The following is a 22,967-nucleotide window of genomic DNA, read 5'->3' as shown; positions in this document are numbered from 1 at the left end:
GTTTATTGCCGTTTTCAGAAATGTTGACAATCTGAAATTTTGACCATTTTATACCGAACACACCGAACACACTGTGAACACATACAAAAAATTATGCAAACTTGAAGTATTCATGCATAACTTTATATAAAAACTATTTTTGTCATTTTTTAGATATGAATACAATTGAAAATATGAAAATTTGTACCGAACACACACCGAACACAAACGAACACACCGAACACACCGAACATTGGCAAATACAAGCAAATACAAGTGAATACATATATGTAAATAATATAATTTTTATACATTTTTTTATGCACACTACCTAAAAATATATTAATTTTGTTTTTTTTAAAGGAAAATTTGTTTTTTTTTAATTTTAATTGCTGTGTTCGGTGTGTGTTCGGTGTGTGTTCGGTGTGTTCGATTTATAGAAATGATCGACATTCTAATGTCAACATTTCTGAAAACGGCAATAAATGATTCGTCAAATATCAATGAGGATTTCTTAAACGAGGTAAGCAGCTATTGTACATTATTAGACAATATAAAATATTATTTATAACAATAATTAATATTTATTTTAAATACAGTGGAAATTACATTTACAATGTCAGCATGAAGCATTTTTAAATTATGCTGTACTTATTCCAATAATTGGAATAACACAGGATCCAGATACATTAAATTATATGATTGTAATGGATTATGCATTTGATAGTAGTTTAAGAGATAATTTATTGATGAAAAAATATAATCCAAACGATAAATTTAAAAATTTATTTGATATATCAAAACAGCTAAAAGCTATTCACAAATTAAATCTAGTTCATGGAGATTTTCATAATGGAAATATACTTCAAAGTAAATCTTCCTTATTTATTAGTGATCTTGGATTATGTAGACCAGTTAATCAACCTATGACTAAAGACGAAATATATGGAGTTCTTCCTTACATAGCACCAGAAGTATTGCGTGGTAAACCTTACACAAAGGCTGCTGACATATATAGTTTTGGAATAATTATGTGGGAAATGACATCAGGAGTTCCAGCATTTCATGATATTCCTCATGATTTAAATCTTTCTTTAAATATTTGCAGAGGTATTAGACCAGAAATTATAAAAGGGACCATGCCTGAATATGTTGAGGTAATGAAAAGATGTTGGGATAATAATCCTAAAAAAAGGCCAACCGCTAGTGAATTAGAAATTATTTTTTGTAAATGGCTTCTAGAATATCCAATTGAACAAGATGAAAAAAAAAGAATACCTGTTCCTGGTAATTACAAATTAAAGTTATGAAGTATTTATTTGTTATATTATATTTAATGTTTTTTATTATTAATTTTATAGAGAATGAACCAGAAATTAAATATCATTCAAAATCTTGTTATACAAGTAGGATATTTAATTGTGTGGCTAAATTGAATGAAATTTTATTACAGGATGAATTAAGTAATAAAATTATCATCATGGATGACGAAAATGATAATCATGATGGGATCAATAAAAATTTTGGTAACGTGTAAAAACTAATTTTATCATAATTTGAGTCATAATTTTATTCATAGTAATTTTTTATTATTATATAACTAGAATATGCGATTTGCTGGGGGACTTTGTCCCCCAAATATAACATTTATAATTAAAAAAATTCTTTGATATAAATAAATTGAATTGTTACTGAATAATAAAATTTTATTATAATTAGACCCTATAAAAAATCATGTTTTAATAAGATTTATACAATTTTTTCTTAAAAATAATGTATCTAAACTATATATAAGGATATAGGAAATGCACAATTCCATATCACAAAAATGCACCATTTGTATGATTGACCATAATTTATACTGAATTTATATTGATTTGATCAAAGAAATTACATAATTTGAGCATAGAATTTACAAGAATTGGTCAATGAATTTACTGCTTAAATTATAATTATTAATATTAGTTGCATTTATATGAATTTAATTTTAAATAATAATATTTTATTAAATTATTAAATCAAATAGTATCATGTGATTATAATTAGCCAATAATATAAATTAATTTTTATAATTTAAAATAATGACATAAGCTGTAATAAGTGTTCTAAAGTTAATACAGCTACAAAAAAATGAAATCCTATGAAAACTAATATTCAAGTAGTTTCAACTTGCCTGAACAACTTTCAATTAATAAATAAAGTTGATTTCATTTGCCCAAAGTGGAAATATTATGCTCTAAGTTAAAAAACAGAAAAGAGAGTTAATATCATCAAGAAAAATGCAATTTTCTCTAAGCACTACATCTACATTCATGAAAATTAATATTCAAATGGTTTCAATCTACCTGAACAACTTTCAATTAATAAATAAAGTTGATTTCATTTGCCCAAAGTGGAAATATTACACTCTAAATTAAAAAACAGAAAAGAGAGTTAATATCATCAAGAAAAATGCAATTTTCTCTGAGCACTACACCTACATTCATGAAATTAATATTCAAGTAGTTTCAACCTGCCTGAACAACTTTCATTTAATAAATAAAGTTGATTTCATTTGTCCAAAGTGGAAATATTATGCTATAAATTAAAAAACAGAAAAGAGAGTTAATATCATAAAGGAAAATGCAATTTTCTCTAAGCACTACACCTACATTCATGAAAATTAATATTCAAGTAGTTTCAACCTGCCTGAACAACTTTAGAAAAGAGAGTTAATATCATCAAGAAAAATGAAATTTTCTCTAAGCACTACATCTATATTCATGAAAATTAATATTGAAGTGGTTTCAATCTACCTGAACAACTTTCAATTAATAAATAAAGTTGATTTCATTTGCCCAAAGTGGAAATATTACGCTATAAATTAAAAAACAGAAAAGAGAGTTAATATCATCAAGAAAAATGCAATTTTCTCTGAGCACTACACCTACATTCATGAAAATTAATATTCAAGTGGTTTCAACCTGCCTGAACAACTTTCATTTAATAAATAAAGTTGATTTAATTTGCCCAAAGTGGAAATATTACGCTCTAAATTAAAAAACAGAAAAGAGAGTTAATATCATCAAGAAAAATGCAATTTTCTCTGAGCACTACACCTACATTCATGAAATTAATATTCAAGTAGTTTCAACCTGCCTGAACAACTTTCATTTAATAAATAAAGTTGATTTCATTTGTCCAAAGTGGAAATATTATGCTATAAATTAAAAAACAGAAAAGAGAGTTAATATCATAAAGGAAAATGCAATTTTCTCTAAGCACTACACCTACATTCATGAAAATTAATATTCAAGTAGTTTCAACCTGCCTGAACAACTTTAGAAAAGAGAGTTAATATCATCAAGAAAAATGAAATTTTCTCTAAGCACTACATCTATATTCATGAAAATTAATATTGAAGTGGTTTCAATCTACCTGAACAACTTTCAATTAATAAATAAAGTTGATTTCATTTGCCCAAAGTGGAAATATTACGCTATAAATTAAAAAACAGAAAAGAGAGTTAATATCATCAAGAAAAATGCAATTTTCTCTGAGCACTACACCTACATTCATGAAAATTAATATTCAAGTGGTTTCAACCTGCCTGAACAACTTTCATTTAATAAATAAAGTTGATTTAATTTGCCCAAAGTGGAAATATTACGCTCTAAATTAAAAAACAGAAAAGAGAGTTAATATCATCAAGAAAAATGCAATTTTCTATGAGCACTACACCTACATTCATGAAAATTAATAATCAAGTAGTTTCAACCTGCCTGAACAACTTTCAATTAATAAATAAAGTTGATTTCATTTGTCTAAAGTGGAAATATTACGCTCTAAATTAAAAAAACAGAAAAGAGAGTTAATATCATCAAGAAAAATGCAATTTTCTCTAAGCACTACACCTACATTCATGAAAATTAATGTTCAAGTTGTTTCAACCTGCCTGAACAACTTTCAATTAATAAATAAAGTTGATTTCATTTGTCTAGAGTGGAAATATTACGCTCTAAATTAAAACACAAAAAAGAGAGTTAATATCATCAAGAAAAATGCAATTTTCTCTAAGCACTACATCTACATTCATGAAAATTAATATTCAAATGGTTTCAACCTGCCTGAACAACTTTCAATTAATAAATAAAGTTGATTTCATTTGTCTAAAGTGGAAATATTACGCTCTAAGTTAAAAAACAGAAAAGAGAGTTAATATCATCAAGAAAAATGCAATTTTCTATGAGCACTACACCTACATTCATGAAAATTAATATTCAGGTAGTTTCAACCTGCCTGAACAACTTTCAATTAATAAATAAAGTTGATTTCATTTGTCTAAAGTGGAAATATTACGCTCTAAATTAAAAAAAAACAGAAAAGAGAGTTAATATCATCAAGAAAAATGCAATTTTCTCTAAGCACTACACCTACATTCATGAAAATTAATGTTCAAGTTGATTCAACCTGCCTGAACAACTTTCAATTAATAAATAAAGTTGATTTCATTTGTCTAGAGTGGAAATATTACGCTCTAAATTAAAACACAAAAAAGAGAGTTAATATCATCAAGAAAAATGCAATTTTCTCTAAGCACTACATCTACATTCATGAAAATTAATATTCAAATGGTTTCAACCTGCCTGAACAACTTTCAATTAATAAATAAAGTTGATTTCATTTGTCTAAAGTGGAAATATTACGCTCTAAGTTAAAAAACAGAAAAGAGAGTTAATATCATCAAGAAAAATGCAATTTTCTATGAGCACTACACCTACATTCATGAAAATTAATATTCAAGTAGTTTCAACCTGCCTGAACAACTTTCATTTAATAAATAAAGTTGATTTCATTTGCCCGAAGTGGAAATATTACGCTCTAAATTAAAAAACAGAAAAGAGAATTAATATCATCAAGAAATGCAATTTTCTCTAAGCACTATACCTATATTCATGAAAATTAATATTCAAGTGGTTTCAACATGCCTGAACAACTTTTAATTAATAAATGAAGTTGATTTCATTTGGCCAAAGTGGAAATTATAGTATATTTGGAAAAAGAAGTTTAATTTAAAAAAATTTTATATAAAAAATAAATGTAATATAAAAATTAAGAACTGAGATGATAAAAATTTGAAAATGACCTGACATAAATTTTTAATTAATTTTTTTATTAATTATAAATTCAAGTAGTTTAAAAATAAAAATAGTAAGAAAAAATATTTTTTATGAAATATCACATTATTTTCTAAAAGAAATACACTTAAATACACTTATAAATTTAATTTGTGATTATGTAATATCCAAATATTTAATCTTACAAATAGAAAAAAATGTAAAAAAATTTATAAAAAAAGAAAAATTTTTGAAAAAAATTTTCGTCTAACACTTTTTTATTTTGATTATCACAAGATCTACATGATCATCTACACGTTAATTTTTTTAACGAAAAAGAAATATATTTGAATCTATTTTTATTGAAAATCAATAAAGATCAACAAAATCAAATACAAATATAAAACTTATTGTTTGATGCCTCAAGTTAATATGTAGCGAAAGTGGCACAAAAATGAATATTTTGTAATTTTATTCTAATGATATCAAAGAAGCAATATTGCAATAACAACGTCTATAGCTATATAGCTATTGCAATTGCAATTGCAATTGCAATTAGCAATATATATAGCTATATAAAATTGAATCAAAAAAGTTCACATTGAGCATTTCCGAAATTATGAAAAAATGCATGTAGATCGTATGACAAACTACAAATTAAGCGAAAAAGTGAATAAATTTGGAAGATGATCGTCAGAAATTTATCATCCAAAAGCATACTATCGCTAATTAGATTAATTAAATGAATTAGATGACTTTATGATTAAAGATTGAATAGGTGTCACGGTATATCTATTACTTATTTAATACTATTACATTAAAGGGTATTACATAATTCAAATATAGGGTATTTCAAGTATTGAAGCAAATTTAAATGCAACAAAAGCAATTAAATGAAAATTCAAAAATGTGTCATTTCGATATGCGTTGTTTATCTTTTAAAATGATTTGTTATATAATTGTACGTTATTATTGCTGTTTTCTAATTACTGTGATCTAGCATTATTTAATAAAAAAAAAATTTTTTGAGAAAATATGTGAAAATAAAAATTTTATTGTATTTTCAAATAAAGGAGGTATGATTATAAGCTGAAAATTACAATTTTAAGAAAAAATTTTCAATTTTTAAATAAGTTTACTTATAAGTAACTTTTAAAATTTTGTGTAACAAATCGTTTTTTAAAAAGTTATTTATAAGCAAACTTATTTAAAGATTGAAAATTTTTTCTTAAAATTATAATTTTAGCTTATAATCAAACCTCCTTTATTTGAAAATGCAATAAAATTTTTATTTTCACATATTTTCTCAAAAATTTTTTTTTTTTATTAAATAATGTTAGATCACAGTAATTAGAAAACAGCAATAACAATAAATTGCAGTTTATTTATTGATTGAAATTTTCAATATAAAAAATAAGCTTTTATAAACTATTGAGAAACCATTTTTACATTCTATCATATTAATGCAAGAAAACTATTTACATATAAATATATATATTAATTATTAATATCTAATATTACTTTTCAAAAGCTAAATAACAATATGTATATGTAAATTAAACATTTTTAATTGCACCTTACAAAATTTGGGAAAAAATCATAAAATTATAATCATCCTAATATCAATTTAAACAATATGCTTGATAAAGTACAGTATTTCAATTAAAATCTACATAATACGATAATCATATTTCTGAAAAGATGTATCTCACCTTCTCACGCACTAACCCATTTCTCATTTAAATTTCGACCGACCAAATTGGAATTCCGTATGCAACGTTAGAATTACAGTAAAAAATAAAATAAAATAAAAATTACGATTGAATTTAACTTCAATAACATCATTCTGGTAAGTGTTAATTAAACATTCTCACTATATAAGTAAATTTAAAATTTAAATTTTGTTATATTATTTTAAAATTGTTTCAAATAATTTGTTGTTGCAGATTAATTAAATACCGTTTACTCAATCATTTCAATTCCTAAGTTTTGTAATAGTAATTTAATTATTTAATTTCTGATACTTCATCCATTAATAAAGTTTTCATTCAATTTATGTGGTATCGTAACGACGTAACGTTAATCAATTAATAAAAAGAAATTGAACCTAAAAAGTAAAAACATCCAATTGATTAAATCCGTCCTGTAAAATGAAGATATTTTACTATGTAATGATGTAATTGTGGTTAAAGTATTTAACAATTAATGATAATAATAAATGTGAAAGTTTCTCATAAAAAAATTTCAATTAATGAGTTTGATCCTTAAGTAATTGATATATCATCACGTGGTCATCGAATAATTTAATTAGATTTTCGTTCTGGTCACTTTTCCCTAGTAATTAGAATATATTAAAAAGTTACTGTATATATTTATATTGTATTTCAATAATTAGGATAATAGAATAATGCATTGGAAAACAAATTATTATTAAATTTTTCACGCTAAATAGGAATTGACTAAATGATATTATGATTATCATCAAGAAATTTTTTTCACTTAAAATTCACATGAAAATCCACATCGAATATTGTGGAAATATGTGGAAATCTGAATAGTTCTAATACTTTTCCAAATTAAGCAAAGAAAGTGAAGTAACGTGAAGTAACTCCGTTTGTTGCACATAAATAATGTGAAACTACATTTTAATTTTATGGTACTTGAAATTAAATATTTCAGTGATAAAAATCATTCATGTTCGAATTTACGATTTAGACAAATCTTTTCTGAAACATAATAGTGCCAATTCTGTTTTTTTATCGTTACAAAATCTATTCTTATATACTGCCATTTACCATATTGGTAGACCCACCCTCCAATAATAGAAGAAGTTATAAATCCAAAATCTGATAGTAACCGACGAAAAATTAATGGGGAAAAATAGAAGAAAAATGTGCCAATTTTAGTCCAAAGTATAAGTACAGTACATAAAATGTCCCAACACGTGATAATGTATGAATAATACAATTTGTATAGCACTTTGGGCTTTCTTCGTAAAGATCCGCAGTAAGAAATTATGCACCATTAAAGCGAGTTTAATATTCTCTTTTAAGAATAAGGATAATACTGAAAATATTTTAATTACAGTAAAATAAAATTCTATTGTTAGATTTGGAGCACTGATCCGAATACAATAGCAATCTTAAAGTTAGCAGATCTTAAATATACAGGGCCTAAATGGATATCCGGATAGATTTTTTTTTTTGTTTACGGGTATCCGGATTAGTATCACGTGATCATGATACACTCCGTTTACCAAGGATTACATTAATTTGTGACTAGTTAATTCTTACTTATACTCAAACTTTATTAAACTCGTGTTTAAGTCCGTGACTGATTACTTTTTTTTATTTTATTTAACTCTTACTAAAAAATAAGTATTAGTTATTCGGATGATGACCCATTTATATACTACTAGATCAGTAAATAACTTTTTTATCATCCTAGATATACTAATTGGTCCGCCAGTTTATAACTGGCGGAAAAAATCCTAAATACCAATTAGTAGCCAGGTGATAATGCTAATTAAACTACTTGGCTTTAAAATTTATACAATTGATACATGATATTGACGGATTATTTTTAGATATCTGCTAAGAAACCCATTAAAAAATCCTTTAGCTATCCGCGAAATTAGCGGATTTATCCGGATGCTATCCGGTTTATTTAAAACAGATATCTGGATATGAAAATTCTTAACGGTGACGGATTTTTTTATCCGATACTTACCGGATACAATAAGTCTGAGTTTAACCAAGTTACTTTTAGCAAGAAACAATAATGCTGAGTGTCCTAATTTATAAAGATTAAACTCAACGCAGATCAGCGCACCGGAAAAAATATGGCCCGAAAAAAATTTTTTTTTTTATTGTAATTTCTACTTTTGGTTAAGATATTCCTTTTTAGTAACTCATTCATGAATAAAGAAAAACCTTCGTCTAAAAAATAAATTTTTTTTCAGTAAAATAAATTTCTAAGATAACTAAATAATGGAAACTAAATTGAGCAATTTAAATATCTCAGACAAAGATACTGATACAGTAAACAACGAAAATTGTTTATATTGCAAAAAACCTTTTACTGATGAATTATGGTGTAAAGAATGTATTAGTTCTTTGGAAAAATTAATAGAAAATGGTGATGAAGTAGCGATGTTTAATTTAGCTAATAAATATAGGGATGGAGAAGGAACAGAAAAGAATTTAGAAAAAGCCTTTTATTGGTATAAAAAAGCAGCAGAAGAAAATCATATTGAAGCAATATTTAATTTAGCCAAAAGTTATTATAATGGAGAAGGAACAGAAAAGAATTTAGAAAAAGCCTTTTATTGGTATCAAAAAGCAGTAGAAAATGGTAGTAAAATAGATATGATTAATTTAGCCATGTGTTATAAATATGGTAGAGGAACAGAAAAGAATTTAGAAAAAGCATTTTATTGGTATCAAAAAGCAGCAGAAAATGGTTATGAAAAAGCAATGAATGATTTAGCTATATGTTATTATAATGGAGAAGGAACAGAAAAGAATTTAGAAAAAGCCTTTCATTGGTATCAAAAAGCAGCAGAAAATGGTGATGAAAGTGCAATGGATAATTTAGCCAACAGGTATTATAATGGAGAAGGAACAGAAAAGAATTTAGAAAAAGCATTTTATTGGTATCAAAAAGCAGCAGAAAATGGTTATGAAAGTGCAATGGATAATTTAGCCAACAGGTATTATAATGGAGAAGGAACAGAAAAGAATTTAGAAAAAGCTTTTTATTGGTATCAAAAAGCAGCAGAAAATGGTAATGAAATAGCAATAAATAATTTAGCTATATGTTATTATAATGGAGAAGGAACAGAAAAGAATTTAGAAAAAGCTTTTTATTTATATCAAAAAGCAGCAGAAAATGGTAATGAAATAGCAATGAATAATTTAGCCGTATGTTATTATAATGGAGGAGGAACAGAAAAGAATTTAGAAAAAGCTTTTTATTGGTATCAAAAAGCAGCAGAAAATGGTAATGAAATAGCAATGAATAATTTAGCCATATGTTATGAAGTTGGGAAAGGAACAGAGAAAAATTTAGAAAGATCCTTTTATTGGTACCAAAAAGCAGCAGAAAATGGTAATAAAAAAGCAATTAATAATTTAGCCACATGTTATTATAATGGAAAAGGAACAGAAAAAAAATTAGAAAAAGCCTTTTATTTGTATCAAAAAGCAGCTGAAAATGGTTGCATTGTTGCAATGTTTAATATTGCCACATGTTATAAAGATGGGAAAGGAATAGAAATGAATTTAGAAAAAGCCTTTTATTGGTATCAAAAAGCAGCAGAAAATGGTAATGAAAAAGCAATGAATAATTTAGCAAAATGTTATGAACATGCAAAAGGTACAGAAAAGAATTTAGAAAAAGCCTTTCATTGGTATCAAAAAGCAGCAGAAAATGGTGATGAAAGTGCAATAGATAATTTAGCCAACAGGTATTATAATGGAGAAGGAACAGAAAAGAATTTAGAAAAAGCCTTTTATTGGTATCAAAAAGCAGCAGAAAATAGTTATGAAATAGCAATGAATAATTTAGCCATATGTTATTATAATGGAGAAGGAACAGAAAAGAATTTAGAAAAAACCTTTTATTGGTATCAAAAAGCAGCAGAAAATGGTAGTGAAAAAGCAATGAATAATTTAGCCATATGTTATGAATGTGGGAAAGGAACAGAAAAGAATTTAGAAAAAACCTTTTATTGGTATCAAAAAGCAGCAGAAAATGGTAGTGAAAAAGCAATGATTAATATTGCTATATGTTATGAAAATGGAAAAGGAACAGAAAAGAATTTAGAAAAAACCTTTTATTGGTATCAAAAAGCAGCAGAAAATGGTAGTGAAAAAGCAATGAATAATTTAGCCATATGTTATGAATGTGGGAAAGGAACAGAAAAGAATTTAGAAAAAACCTTTTATTGGTATCAAAAAGCAGCAGAAAATGGTAGTGAAAAAGCAATGATTAATTTAGCCATATGTTATGAAAATGGAAAAGGAATAGAGAAGAATTTAGAAAAAACCCTTTATTGGTATCAAAAAGCAGCAGAAAATGGTAATGAAATAGCAATGAATAATTTAGCCATATGTTATGAAAATGGAGAAGGAATGGAAAAGAATTTAGAAAAAGCCTTTTATTGGTTTCAAAAAGCAGCAGAAAATGGTAATGGAATAGCAATGAATAATTTAGCCATATGTCATAAAAATGGGAAAGGAATAGAGAAGAATTTAGAAAAAGCCTTTTATTGGTATCAAAAAGCAGCAGAAAATGGTAATGGAATAGCAATGAATAATTTAGCCACATGTTATTATAATGGAGAAGGAATAGAAAAGAATTTAGAAAAAGCCTTTTATTGGTATCAAAAAGCAGCAGAAAATGGTAATAAAAAAGCAATGAATAATTTAGCCATATGTTATGAATGTGGGAAAGGAACAGAAAAGAATTTAGAAAAAACCTTTTATTGGTATCAAAAAGCAGCAGAAAATGGTAATGAAAAAGCAATGAATAATTTAGCCACATGTTATTATAATGGAGAAGGAATAGAAAAGAATTTAGAAAAAGCCTTTTATTGGTATAAAAAATCAGCAGAAAATGGTAATGAAAAAGCAATGAATAATTTAGCCATATGTTATTGTGAAAAATGTACTGAAAATTATACAGATATCGGATATAAATGGTGTAGACCATGTCAAATAGATCATTTGAAAAAAATATTTACAAATTGGACAAGTGGAAACGAAAAAATTGATGAATTTATTCAAGAAATGCAATTAAAAGTTAATAACCCGAAAGATATAATATTTGAATGGATACCATATAATCAATTTAATGATATTAAAGAAAAATGTAAAACTGTATATTCAGCATCATGGAAACATGGTCCATTGGAATATGATTCGAATAATAAAATGTTGGCAAGAGTGCAAGCTAGAGAAGTTACTTTGAAACTATGTAACTCACAAAATATGATTGATGAATTTCTTAATAAGGTAAGAAAGTTTCAAGTATAATTTGAATAAACATTGTTTAGGTATTAATTTAGTTACTATTAAAACAGGCTAAAGCATATTATAAGATTTCACAAATATATGGAATATCTCAAGAATCTATTACAAAAGATTATATTATGGTTCTTCAAGAGAAATGTGATGAAAGGTATTGTGAAAATTGTATTAAAAATTACACAGATATTGAGTATAAATGGTGTAAACAATGTCAAATAGATCATTTGAAAAAAATATTTACAAATTGGACAAGTGGAAACGAAAAAATTGATGAATTTATTCAAGAAATACAATTAAAAATTAATAACCCAAAAGATATATTTGAATGGATACCATATAATCAATTTAATAATATTAAAGAAAAATGTAAAACTGTATATTCAGCATCATGGAAAGATGGTCCATTGGAATATGATTCGAATAATAAAATGTTGGCAAGAGTGCAAGCCAGAGAAGTTACTTTGAAACTATGTAAATCACAAAATATGATAAACGATTTTCTGAATAAGGTATGATTGTACAAAAATTTTAAATTTCTATAAATTAATTTAAATTATATTACCTAATATCATAAATTTTTAGGTAGAAGTATATGTTAAGATATTTAATGTATATGGAATAACTCAATATCCAGATTCAAAAGATTATGTAATGGTTCTTCATCAAGAAGAATATGTCAAAGGTTATTGTAAGACATGTATTGAAGAATATACAGACATGAAACATAAACGATGTAAACCATGCCAAATATATTTTTTGAAAAAAATTTTTACAAATTGGAGTGGGAATGAAAAAATTGATGAGTTTATTCAAGAAATGCAATTAAAAGTTAATAACCCAACTGATATGTTATTTGAATGGATATCATTTAATCAATTTGAAAATATTAAGAAAATAGGCGAAGGTGGATTTGCTAAAGTATATTCAGCAGAATGGAAAAATGGACCATTGCATTATGATAAAGAATGGAAAAGGGGTTCATGTAAACAAGTTGCATTAAAATGTTTAATTCGTGATCCGCATATAAAGTAGAGAATATCGATATTCCGATGTGGGGTGCCGATCATATATAAATATAGTAAATTAGCCATAATTCAGCTATTTTGGACCGAGCTAGCACCACCATCTTGTACGACCTAAACGTCATATTTTATATGCTAATAATAGAATACTATATGAATAAATTTCTTGCATTTTCGTACTGAATTTGTAAACAAAAAAAAAACTTTTACTAGCCGGGTCGTCAGATTCCTGGCTATAAATATAGTAAGTAAATTCGCAATTTCAATAATTTTTATAAAATTTATGGCAAAAAAACTTAAAAAAATGTTGTTTTAACGTCAAAAATTTTCAAAAATTTACAAAATTTTATTCATTTGTCAAATTCTTTATTTACTAAGATCTGTCAACTAGCGCTAAAGCTTGTTGGGCTTTCAATTTACGATGAGTTTGTGCATATCGAGAAATCCAATTACTAATTGTAGAAATTTTTGGAATTTCCTCTTCTTCTAAAACTCCTTCTTCTACTAAACCTTTCAGTTCATTATGCATCTCTTGAGCTGTATACTTTTCACTTTTATTTATATCTCCGGCCAAGAAATATGCCTCAAGGTATGGAATAACATTTTTGCTTATTCGTTTACCTCCTCCTTTTTTACCAAATTTCTGATTTTCTTTTAAGGCCCATCCACTTGATAATGCAAAATTCGATGTGTGATTCAAAACTTGCCTTGAACCCAAATCAGTATCAATAATTTCAGTATTCAAAACGTCTATTATTCGTTCAGAAAAAAAGAAAATTAGTTTTGAGATAATATAATCACAATTTTACGGTAAGAATGATTTACCTATATTTTGTGGTGATATTTCATCGTTCAATTTATTTTGTAAAATTTCTGCTAATATAACTCTATTATTGCTTACATCTGTGTCAACGCCATATTCCTTCAATTGTTTTTTCAATTCTTCAATAGTAAGACGATTTGTATTGATTTCTAATATAAAAAAAAATCAATGTAAAACAATTGCAAAAAAAGAAAAAAAAATCAATTTATTACATACTTGATCTATGAGGTAATGGAATATTCCAATCGGAAGTTGGAATTGAGTGATCTGAAACTTGTGGATTAGGTTTTTCAAGAGGTCTTTTTTCAAATTGTGCTATTTTAGCCGGCTCAAAATTTTTCCAAGTTCCAATATTAGGCATTGCACGAGCCTGAATAAATCCTGCATATTCACCTTCTGTCGGCCAGGACCACTCATACCAATTGGAATTTCCTGGTATTGAATTTTTCTTTTTTCATCCTGATTCTATAAATCATAGTAATTGCTTTCAGTAATAAGTATTACATAACTTCAAAATTGTATTCTCACATATACCCTTTTTCCGTTCTGGTTCCAAATGTGCTACTGAAGTACCACAAATCCCTTGAATAGCATTCTCTATGTCTACACCTTCATTGATATCAAACCCCAATCGAACATAACGATTTATCGCATGTGAAATCTGTAACCAATGATTCAATAAATAATAATGGTGATTTCCTAAATTATTTGAACAATCAATACACACTTGGGCATGGTGAGAATCAATTGATGTTTTAGCCTCTCCAGCTTCTAAAAAAACCCATTTTTTTACTGAAATATTGTACCATTCATTCCAATGCCCTAGAATTAACATTAGGTCCGCATTGTGATAATGTGGACCATTATCAGAAAGAAAAGTAACCCAATCTGGTTTGACTTCAAGCGATTCAATAACTGCATGTAGTGAAGAAGCTGTGAACCATGCATCTTGGCATGTATCGGCCGACCAGTGATCAAATACTTGAATATCCAATTGATGACTTTCAGATTTTCGTGTATAGACAAGAATTGAATGCAAAGCCCATCCTTTTTTCCCAAAAAAAGCACTTTTTGTTTCTCTTGCGCTCTTGGGTAAGATTTTCATCTTATAATCAACTATTATTATAGCTCCTTTTTCATCTAAATCTAATAGATTTGCGTTAAATTGAGAATTTAGAAATACCTTTCGCGTCTGATGACTCAAATAATAGAAAATTTGATCTCGTAATTCATAAATTTCCTCATGAATATTATTTGGAGTGTTTTTTTCAATATCAATGAAGAATTGAAAAAGTGCATCACAATCTGAACATGTGTGAGTATGTTGTTCATTACATATACCAAAAGCAAAAGGAAGGCAATGGTTTATACATTGGTTATGTGCTGTTGTACCATCAGAATTTACAGTCAAATGTGACTCATATTCCCTTTTCAGATATCGTTTTAACTTCTCTCCTTGATCTAATAATTGATTCTAAATGAAATTATTAGAAATTAATATTATATAATTATTTTTTATCAATTATAGGAATAAAAATATTACCTGGATATGAAGATTACTAACGTGATTTTGAATGAGTTTGGTAAGTTCATCAAATGTTTCATAGCCATATGTGTTGCATATTGAACACAAACCACCAAGATTCTCACGATAAATATATCTATTGCCCTGCAAATGCTTATAAAAAGTTGTTCGTTTTACTCCACTTGGATATTTTTCATGAAACTTTTCCCACAGATCTTGTTTTGTATTTTTGAGGTAATGAACTGGTTCTTGCGTAATGGTGTCTGTTTTGTATGAACTCATTATTACATTAGCCTTATCAGAAAAGAATTGTTCTAAATTTTCTTTTTTTTCCCGTCCTAATTTGTCTTTGACAATAATAGGTTTTTGTGCTTGAGGTGCACCTGGTCCATTAATACGCGCATATTGGCGGGCTCTTGATACTGTATTTGCAGCTACCTGTAAGTTTATATTTTTATTAGTTCAATTATTTTGATAACATGCATTGTAGTAGTATACACTAACAGTACACTTACCCCTAATTTTGATCTGAGTTCTTGATAGGTAAATTTTGTAGCAATAATTGAAAGAATTCGTCTTTGACCATTTGGACCTCTATTTGTATTTTCCAATGCGTTACGAAATGCTTGCCAAAATGTAAGAGATTGATTTTCTTGATAATATGGATTTTGTTGGAGGAATCCTGATTCATAAAGTATTTGTAATGTTGTACTATCTTTTTGAACGTTATCTGATTTCGTCCAAAATTCAAACTAAATTAAAAAAATTATTTGTCAATAATAAATAAAAAAGTCAACTCATTTTTTTGCATAATTACTAACTTTAGATTCTCCATTTTTGAAGGGGGTGATATTAGTACATCCTGCATTTCGAACAAATGCTCTCCAAGCACGCCATTCTCGTTCATTAATTTCATAACCAGATGGATATAAATCTAAAATAGCTTTCCGTAATTCTAAAATATCACTTTTCTGATTTAACCATTTATTAAATAAATCATGCCATTTGATCTCACGTGAAATTCTTCTTTTCAAATGATATTTATAAAGATTTTCTAACACTCCCTCTAAAGTCCAGTCCAATACCGTGCAAGAAGGAATTTGTGCTTGTTGAATACAAATTTGCGTATACGGATTTTCTAACCCAAAAATTTTTTTTCCAGAATAATTTGAAAGTCTGCCAATACATAACCAAACTTCATTAGGATCAATAGCATTATACGTTTTTATCAAAGTATCATTAGTATATATTTGAACTACACACTCTTCATCTTCTATTTCTTGAATAAAAGCTGATTTTATACCATTGTAATGGGATTGAAAGACGGATTTATATCCTTCTCCTGCATAATTCCATTCTGGTTTTTTTGATTTTCCCATTCCCAGCACAATTACGTTCAATTTTCCAAGACTAATCATATATGGACGAAATATAATATCATCAAGTAATTGTTGTATAATATTTGAATTGTCAAAACCCATAACTTGTGGACCAGGGAACTTTGCATTTGAACGAAAAACTTTTTCATAGCAGGTGTTAATAGCTTCTGTTGGTGAACTGCACACACCTGACTTATATTCTTCAGAAAAACACAAAAATCCAGGAGAATTTGGATGTTGAGTATCTTTTACAACGGTAATTATGAAGTCACATTTTTTTAAAACTGTATGAGTTTTCATTCCTAAACGAATCGGAAGGAGAGGAGTATGCGTAGGATTCTTATTTATTGGTCGCGCAAGCCACCAGTTATGACAAAATGGACCAAAATGTAAATTTTCTACAATTTTGCCTGGGGAAATAAGTGTTGTAATGTATTCTTTACTTTTACTCATATGTTTTGACTTTAAAAAAGAAGTTGGGTATGTAAAAAACGCGAGATTCTAAAAGACGCGAAATCGCATATGCGTATTATCCCCGGATTTTATATATGTCGATCACTACTTTATATACGGATCACGAATTAAATGAATCACAAAATAAGACTGAAGAATTTCTAAATGAAGTATGTGATGTATAGAATTTATAAAATTGTAATTAAATATCATACATTCTTTAATATATTAACAGGTTTTTTTATTCTTAACAGATTAAGGCATATTCTATGAATAAGTATGGTAGTAATATTATCAGAATATATGGAATATCTCAAGACCCAAAAACAAAAAATTACATAATAGTTCTTCAATATGCAGAAGGTGGAAATTTTAATGATTGGATAAATAAATGTTATAAAGATTTTGATTGGAACAATAAATTACGGACATTATATAATATTATTATTGGTTTAAATGAAATTCATCAAAAAGAGATGGTTCATCGTGATTTTCACACAGGAAATATATTATTTGAATACGAATATGTTAATCAATATAATGATACATATATTACAGATATGGGATTATGTGGAGAAATTGGTAATGTAGACAAATCCAAAATTTATGGAATTATGTCTTATGTAGCCCCAGAAGTGTTAAGAGGAAAACCTTACACCAAAGCAGCAGATATATATAGCTTTGGTATGATTATGTATTTTGTAGCAACTGGAAGACAACCTTTTTCTGATCGTGCTCATGATAAGTTATTAGCATTAGATATATGTAATGGAATTAGACCTAAATTATATGAATTAAAAGCACCAAAATGTTATGCTGAATTAATGAAAAGGTGTTGGGCCTCGGTTCCAGACAATAGACCAGATGCTATTGAAGTAGAAAATATTATTTATTCGTATTATTTTAGTTTAAATGATGAAATTAAAAAGCAATTTACAGAAGCAGAAGAATACAGAAAAATAAATATTTCATCTATTGAAATTAATCAAACAACACATCCACAAGCTAGTAATATATCTCGATTACTAAATCCTTTTACGGAAGACCTTCCTTCCGAATGTTTAGACTGTTTAATTGCTGATTAAACCATATATTATGTTATTAGTATAGTACTAAGTTATAGATTATATTTATTTAAATTTGCTCCACATTCTCCCAATTCATCTTTTTTTTTTAGTAAAGTTCTTGCTTCTTATATTGTTTTATTAGTGTTCCGTTGTAATGATTTTGTTCAAGAGTATATGTAAAATTTGTTCTTTACATCAATAAAAATCAGTCTGTAATTGAACAATATTATCAAAAATCATCAATTGCTCTTTCGAAATGTTGACGTACTGTAGATCCATTAACATACTGTACGTACGTAAAAAATCACAAATCACATTTTCTTTATACAAATGAGTGTTAGTTAAAAAGTTGTCAATAAAAAATGGCAAGGGATATTGATTATTGAATACATTTTTTAGTTATATTCAAATACATGTAATAGAATGAAGAAAGAGAAGGGTGAGTTAAGAAAATGGCGAAATAAATATTTTGATAGATTTAACAAAAGATCGGAAGACAAATGCATTTTTATTTAATTTAAAAAAAGTGAGTGTGCAAATTGAATTTAATTAACCTTTAAATGTAACATTTAAACCTAATAAATAGCATGCTTAAACTGGGAACAATGAATAACTATATATCTTAAATTTTACATTAACATTACTAAAGCAAAAAAATATATACATTGTAATTTCAAAAAATATATTCTTTTTGAATATCATATAAAATTGTGACCTGGAAGAATATTTTATTCCTTTTTGATAAATTAGAAAATGGGAATCGCTAGAAAGTCCAATTCGTTAATTCATGATCAGAAGTAATACAAGCTATGACAGTCACGTGTAATATAAACAGAAATCACGCCTTCGAGCAAATTTGATCATACTGATTACACATATTTTAAAGTTGAAAAGTAATAAATAAAATAAATAATTTATTTAATATTTAGCCATTAACAAGAAAATATCAGTCCATCTATTTATTGCTATTGTGAGTGAAAAATAAGTATTGATTAAAATTTACTATATTAAAATAAATTACTGTATAATAAATGATGAATAATATAAAAAGACAATATTAAATAAGTATTAATTATACCAACTATTTAAAAAATTATGTAATTTTTTTTTTTTTTTGGCTGGATATTTTTAAAAATCATATTTATTCCAACTAAAAAAATTAAATAAAATATATTATTTCAAATAAAAAACCAAATATTTATTTCAATTACACGCAGCACTTGAAACCTAAAAGGCAAAAGAACGAAAAAAAAATAAGGAAAAGAAAGTATTAATAAATTATTAAAAGGGGGAAAGGTGCTTACTGTAGCATCGCAGTATCGATATCCAAACCTAAAAGGTGAAAGAACGAAAAAAAATTAAATGCCGAAAAAAAAATATTAAAAAAAAAATCGGCTTAAAGAAAAAAAAACTGAAAATAAATTTGAAAAAAAAATTCTTAGAAAAAAAGGCCAAAATAATAAAAAAAAAGATTAAAATCAATAAGAAACTAAATTTTTTTCGTTAGTATTATCTGACATTAACCGGAACTGGATTAGCCTACAAAAATCTGCACGGAACGGAATTTATTTTAACTATAAATAACCTTATGAAAAAGGAATATCCAGAAAATGATTTACTTTGTTGTCCAGAATTTTTTCATGTCCAGTTTTTTTGTATATGAAGAATTCTATTTCTTCACTTTCTTTTTTTGATTATTTGGATTTATATCAAATACTAATGATCTCGTTATTCCCACCTTTCAATTTTACCATAAAATGGAAATCTGAAAAAACATTTAATGACCCATAATATAAACTTTGAAGAAATCCTAAAAAAAGTAGTCTATTAAGATTGTTTGTTAATTTTTTGGTCAACTTACTCTTTATATTTGAGCTATTTACATTTAGGTGTGGGATACGAAATGAGGATGGAAAAATTAATAATGAATTGACAAAATTGGATTCTTTATCGTAATCACTTATTACATATCAAAATATTGATTAAAATAGCACATGCATTAACTTTTTTTTATTTGAAAAACGTTAACAATGAAATTTATTTGATTATATTAGAAAATAATGAGTATAATTAATATTTAATTCCTTTTCTTTTCATATGAAAACTTCCATTACTTCTAATGATATCAATATGTTTCGTACAATGGAAAATATTAAAAAAGTAGAGTATCGAAAATTTGAATATAAAAAATTTAATCTGCTCACTTTTGTCTTAATTTGACAAAATGTATATTATATTTATTTTTATTCATGTATATAATCGTAACAGATGATATTTTTTTCATTACTTTTTTTTAAAAAAAATATATCGTTAAAAATTTAAATTTATAGGAGATCGGCAAGATAAAGAATGTCGGTCCAACTAATTGACATCATCTTTGCTTTAAACAAAATTTCCGATGATAATTTAATCAAAACAATATAAGCCTTAGTTGAACGATGAAAACATGATTTGAGTTTTTAATGCATGTTATGTATCATATGATCATATCAAAACTGTAAATCAATGATTATCACATGGAATACATAGACTTGCATCATCATATGAATTTGTGTGGAAAAGAAATCTTAAAATGCTTTATTTTTCGTGAAATAATTATCTTACATGTAAAAAAAAAGAAAAAAATAAATAATTTTCTTTTTTATTTTTTTTTTTCGTAATATATAATAGATAAAAATGTCGAATTCACTTCTGGCCGCAGCATTGAGCGCTGTTACGAATAATACAATTATTACTTATGATGATTATGTTGGAAAAAAAATTGGTGAGAATGTTTTATATTCAGTATTGGATCAAAAATCACTTCATCAATCTCATTTAGTTGGCGGTAAAGTACCAACATTACCTCCTAAAGAACCTGAAGTATATTATGGTGCTCAAATATTCGTTCAAACATTAACTGGTAAAAGTATTACAATATGCGTTGATTTTAGTGATACAATTTATTACGTAAAAGAAAAAATTCAGGATAAAGAAGGGATACCTCTAGGTCAACAAAAATTAATTTATGCTGGAATGTTACTTGAAGATGATTGTACGTTATCGGATTACAAGATAAAAAATGAATCCACATTAAATCTTATATTGAGATTACGTGGTGGTGGTGGACCTAGTAGTACTACGGCTTTATATATTCAACCTGATCAACTTGCTCCAAATTTTGATTATGATTTTACAAAAGTAAATGATAATGGGAGAACTTTTATGCGAGGAAATTTTGAGTACAAACGACCTTGCGGTTGGAAAAGAGTGGCTCTCAATGTATTTGATAATATGAAAATAACATTTGGCTTGGTCTCCGTGAAAATAAAAAACCATCAATGGATCCAGTAAATGACGAGTGGCCAGGTATTTATGTTAAATCTATTTTATTTATTTTTATTGTATATCGAATAAATATTTTAAATGTTTTATAATTATTAGTCTCTTATCATGGGACTGCTAGACGTAACTGTAAATCAATTGCCGAAGATGGGTATCTCTTATGTAAGAGTAAAAGATTTTGCATTTGGACATGGAATTTATTCTACTCCAGATATTGATGTCGCGTCTGAGTATGCTGCTAAATTTACTCATGAAGGGGATAGGTATCAAATTGTATTCCAAAATAGAATTAACCCAACCACCTTAGTTAGAGTTTCAAAAGAAGAAACCGGATTTGGTGAATATTGGATTTCACCTAATGGAAAAGATTTGCGTCCTCATGGTATTTGTATTAAGAAAATTAGTTTTCGTAAAATTTTATTTTATTTTATTTTTTTTTTTTTGGAAGCCGGTCATAGAAATCGTAAGAATCGAAATCCACCAATTTATATACTGCTAGTGAAAACACGAAACAAACGGTAGCATTGCGTAGATCAAATAACATTTATAGTTTATATACACACATGATCATTTTTCGTAAAAATTCGATAGCAAAACTAATTATATTAAAAAAAAAAAATTTATTAAAATGAATTGATGATAGTTATGAGAAAAAAGAATAACACGTAACTATGATAACAAGTAATTAACTTTTTTTGACTTTGACCAAATGATGTGTTTGCTTTAATTAAAAAATAATTATACTCGATATGGTATTTAGTGATGTCAACTTAAATGTTAAAATTGTTTTTTATTATTTCAGTATTAATTAGTTATTACAATTGTTAAAGCTATTTTTTTTAAAAAAAGTTTAAATGACCTATGTTTAATTAAAGTTAAAATTAACTTTTGTATACGATACGTATTTGTCTCATTTGAATTTAATCTTAATAAATTTTAGATCTACTAATTTATAATCTTTGGTAATACATTTGCGAAAATTAAAAATTGAATAATCAAAATAATAATTATAGATGAGAAATTAAATAAAAATTTTATTTTTAATTTATGGTTTTAAATATATTTAAAAAGAGTGAACAAATCGTTAATATTTGCTTCTGACTCAGCCAAGTCTTTTAAAAAACTTCTTGTCACCTGATCGGCCAATGTTGAGCAGTTGAGGTGCAAACAACAGATCAGAGAGGGAAAAGGAAGGAAAAGTGAGAGAAGGAAAGGGTTTCAAGCGAGGGAATAGAGGAAAGGGAAAGGGAAAGGAAAGGGGAAGGGAA

General features: G+C 26.6%; 4 protein-coding genes across 5 annotated transcripts; 3 read left to right on the top strand and 1 right to left on the bottom strand.

The window, feature by feature from the left end:
- Positions 1-421: 421 nt before the first annotated feature.
- OCT59_007858 (uncharacterized protein) lies at positions 422-1,516 on the top strand (the record flags this gene model as incomplete). 2 transcript variants are annotated; one of them, XM_066142068.1, is made up of 4 exons in its annotated part: positions 422-502; positions 579-849; positions 1,222-1,266; positions 1,341-1,516. In XM_066142068.1, 4 exons carry the CDS (start codon positions 422-424, stop codon positions 1,514-1,516), a joined length of 573 nt encoding a protein of 190 aa, XP_065998979.1. The 2 variants fall into 2 exon arrangements, with proteins under 2 accessions (XP_065998979.1, XP_065998980.1); XM_066142069.1 differs by lacking the exons at positions 422-502; positions 579-849 and having other exon boundaries at positions 1,119-1,266.
- Positions 1,517-13,501: 11,985 nt separating this feature from the next.
- OCT59_007857 (uncharacterized protein) lies at positions 13,502-17,308 on the bottom strand (the record flags this gene model as incomplete). Its single annotated transcript, XM_066142067.1, has 7 exons — positions 13,502-13,878; positions 13,954-14,100; positions 14,168-14,383; positions 14,486-15,425; positions 15,495-15,914; positions 15,992-16,228; positions 16,298-17,308. The coding sequence occupies 7 exons, from the start codon at positions 17,306-17,308 to the stop codon at positions 13,502-13,504; spliced, it is 3,348 nt and encodes a 1,115-aa protein (XP_065998978.1).
- A 95-nt stretch (positions 17,309-17,403) lies between these two features.
- Positions 17,404-18,393, top strand: OCT59_007856 (uncharacterized protein; the record flags this gene model as incomplete). The annotated part of the gene is made up of 2 exons (XM_066142066.1): positions 17,404-17,478; positions 17,563-18,393. 2 exons carry the CDS (start codon positions 17,404-17,406, stop codon positions 18,391-18,393), a joined length of 906 nt encoding a protein of 301 aa, XP_065998977.1.
- A 2,658-nt stretch (positions 18,394-21,051) lies between these two features.
- Positions 21,052-22,221, top strand: OCT59_007855 (uncharacterized protein; the record flags this gene model as incomplete). The annotated part of the gene is made up of 2 exons (XM_066142065.1): positions 21,052-21,636; positions 21,799-22,221. 2 exons carry the CDS (start codon positions 21,052-21,054, stop codon positions 22,219-22,221), a joined length of 1,008 nt encoding a protein of 335 aa, XP_065998976.1.
- Positions 22,222-22,967: the final 746 nt, after the last annotated feature.

The sequence above is a fragment of the Rhizophagus irregularis genome, chromosome 16 (genome assembly GCF_026210795.1).
Source record: "Rhizophagus irregularis chromosome 16, complete sequence".
NCBI lineage: Eukaryota > Fungi > Glomeromycota > Glomeromycetes > Glomerales > Glomeraceae > Rhizophagus > Rhizophagus irregularis.
The sequence above is the reverse complement of the archived record's forward strand: the minus strand, read 5'-3'. Positions and strand labels throughout refer to the sequence as shown.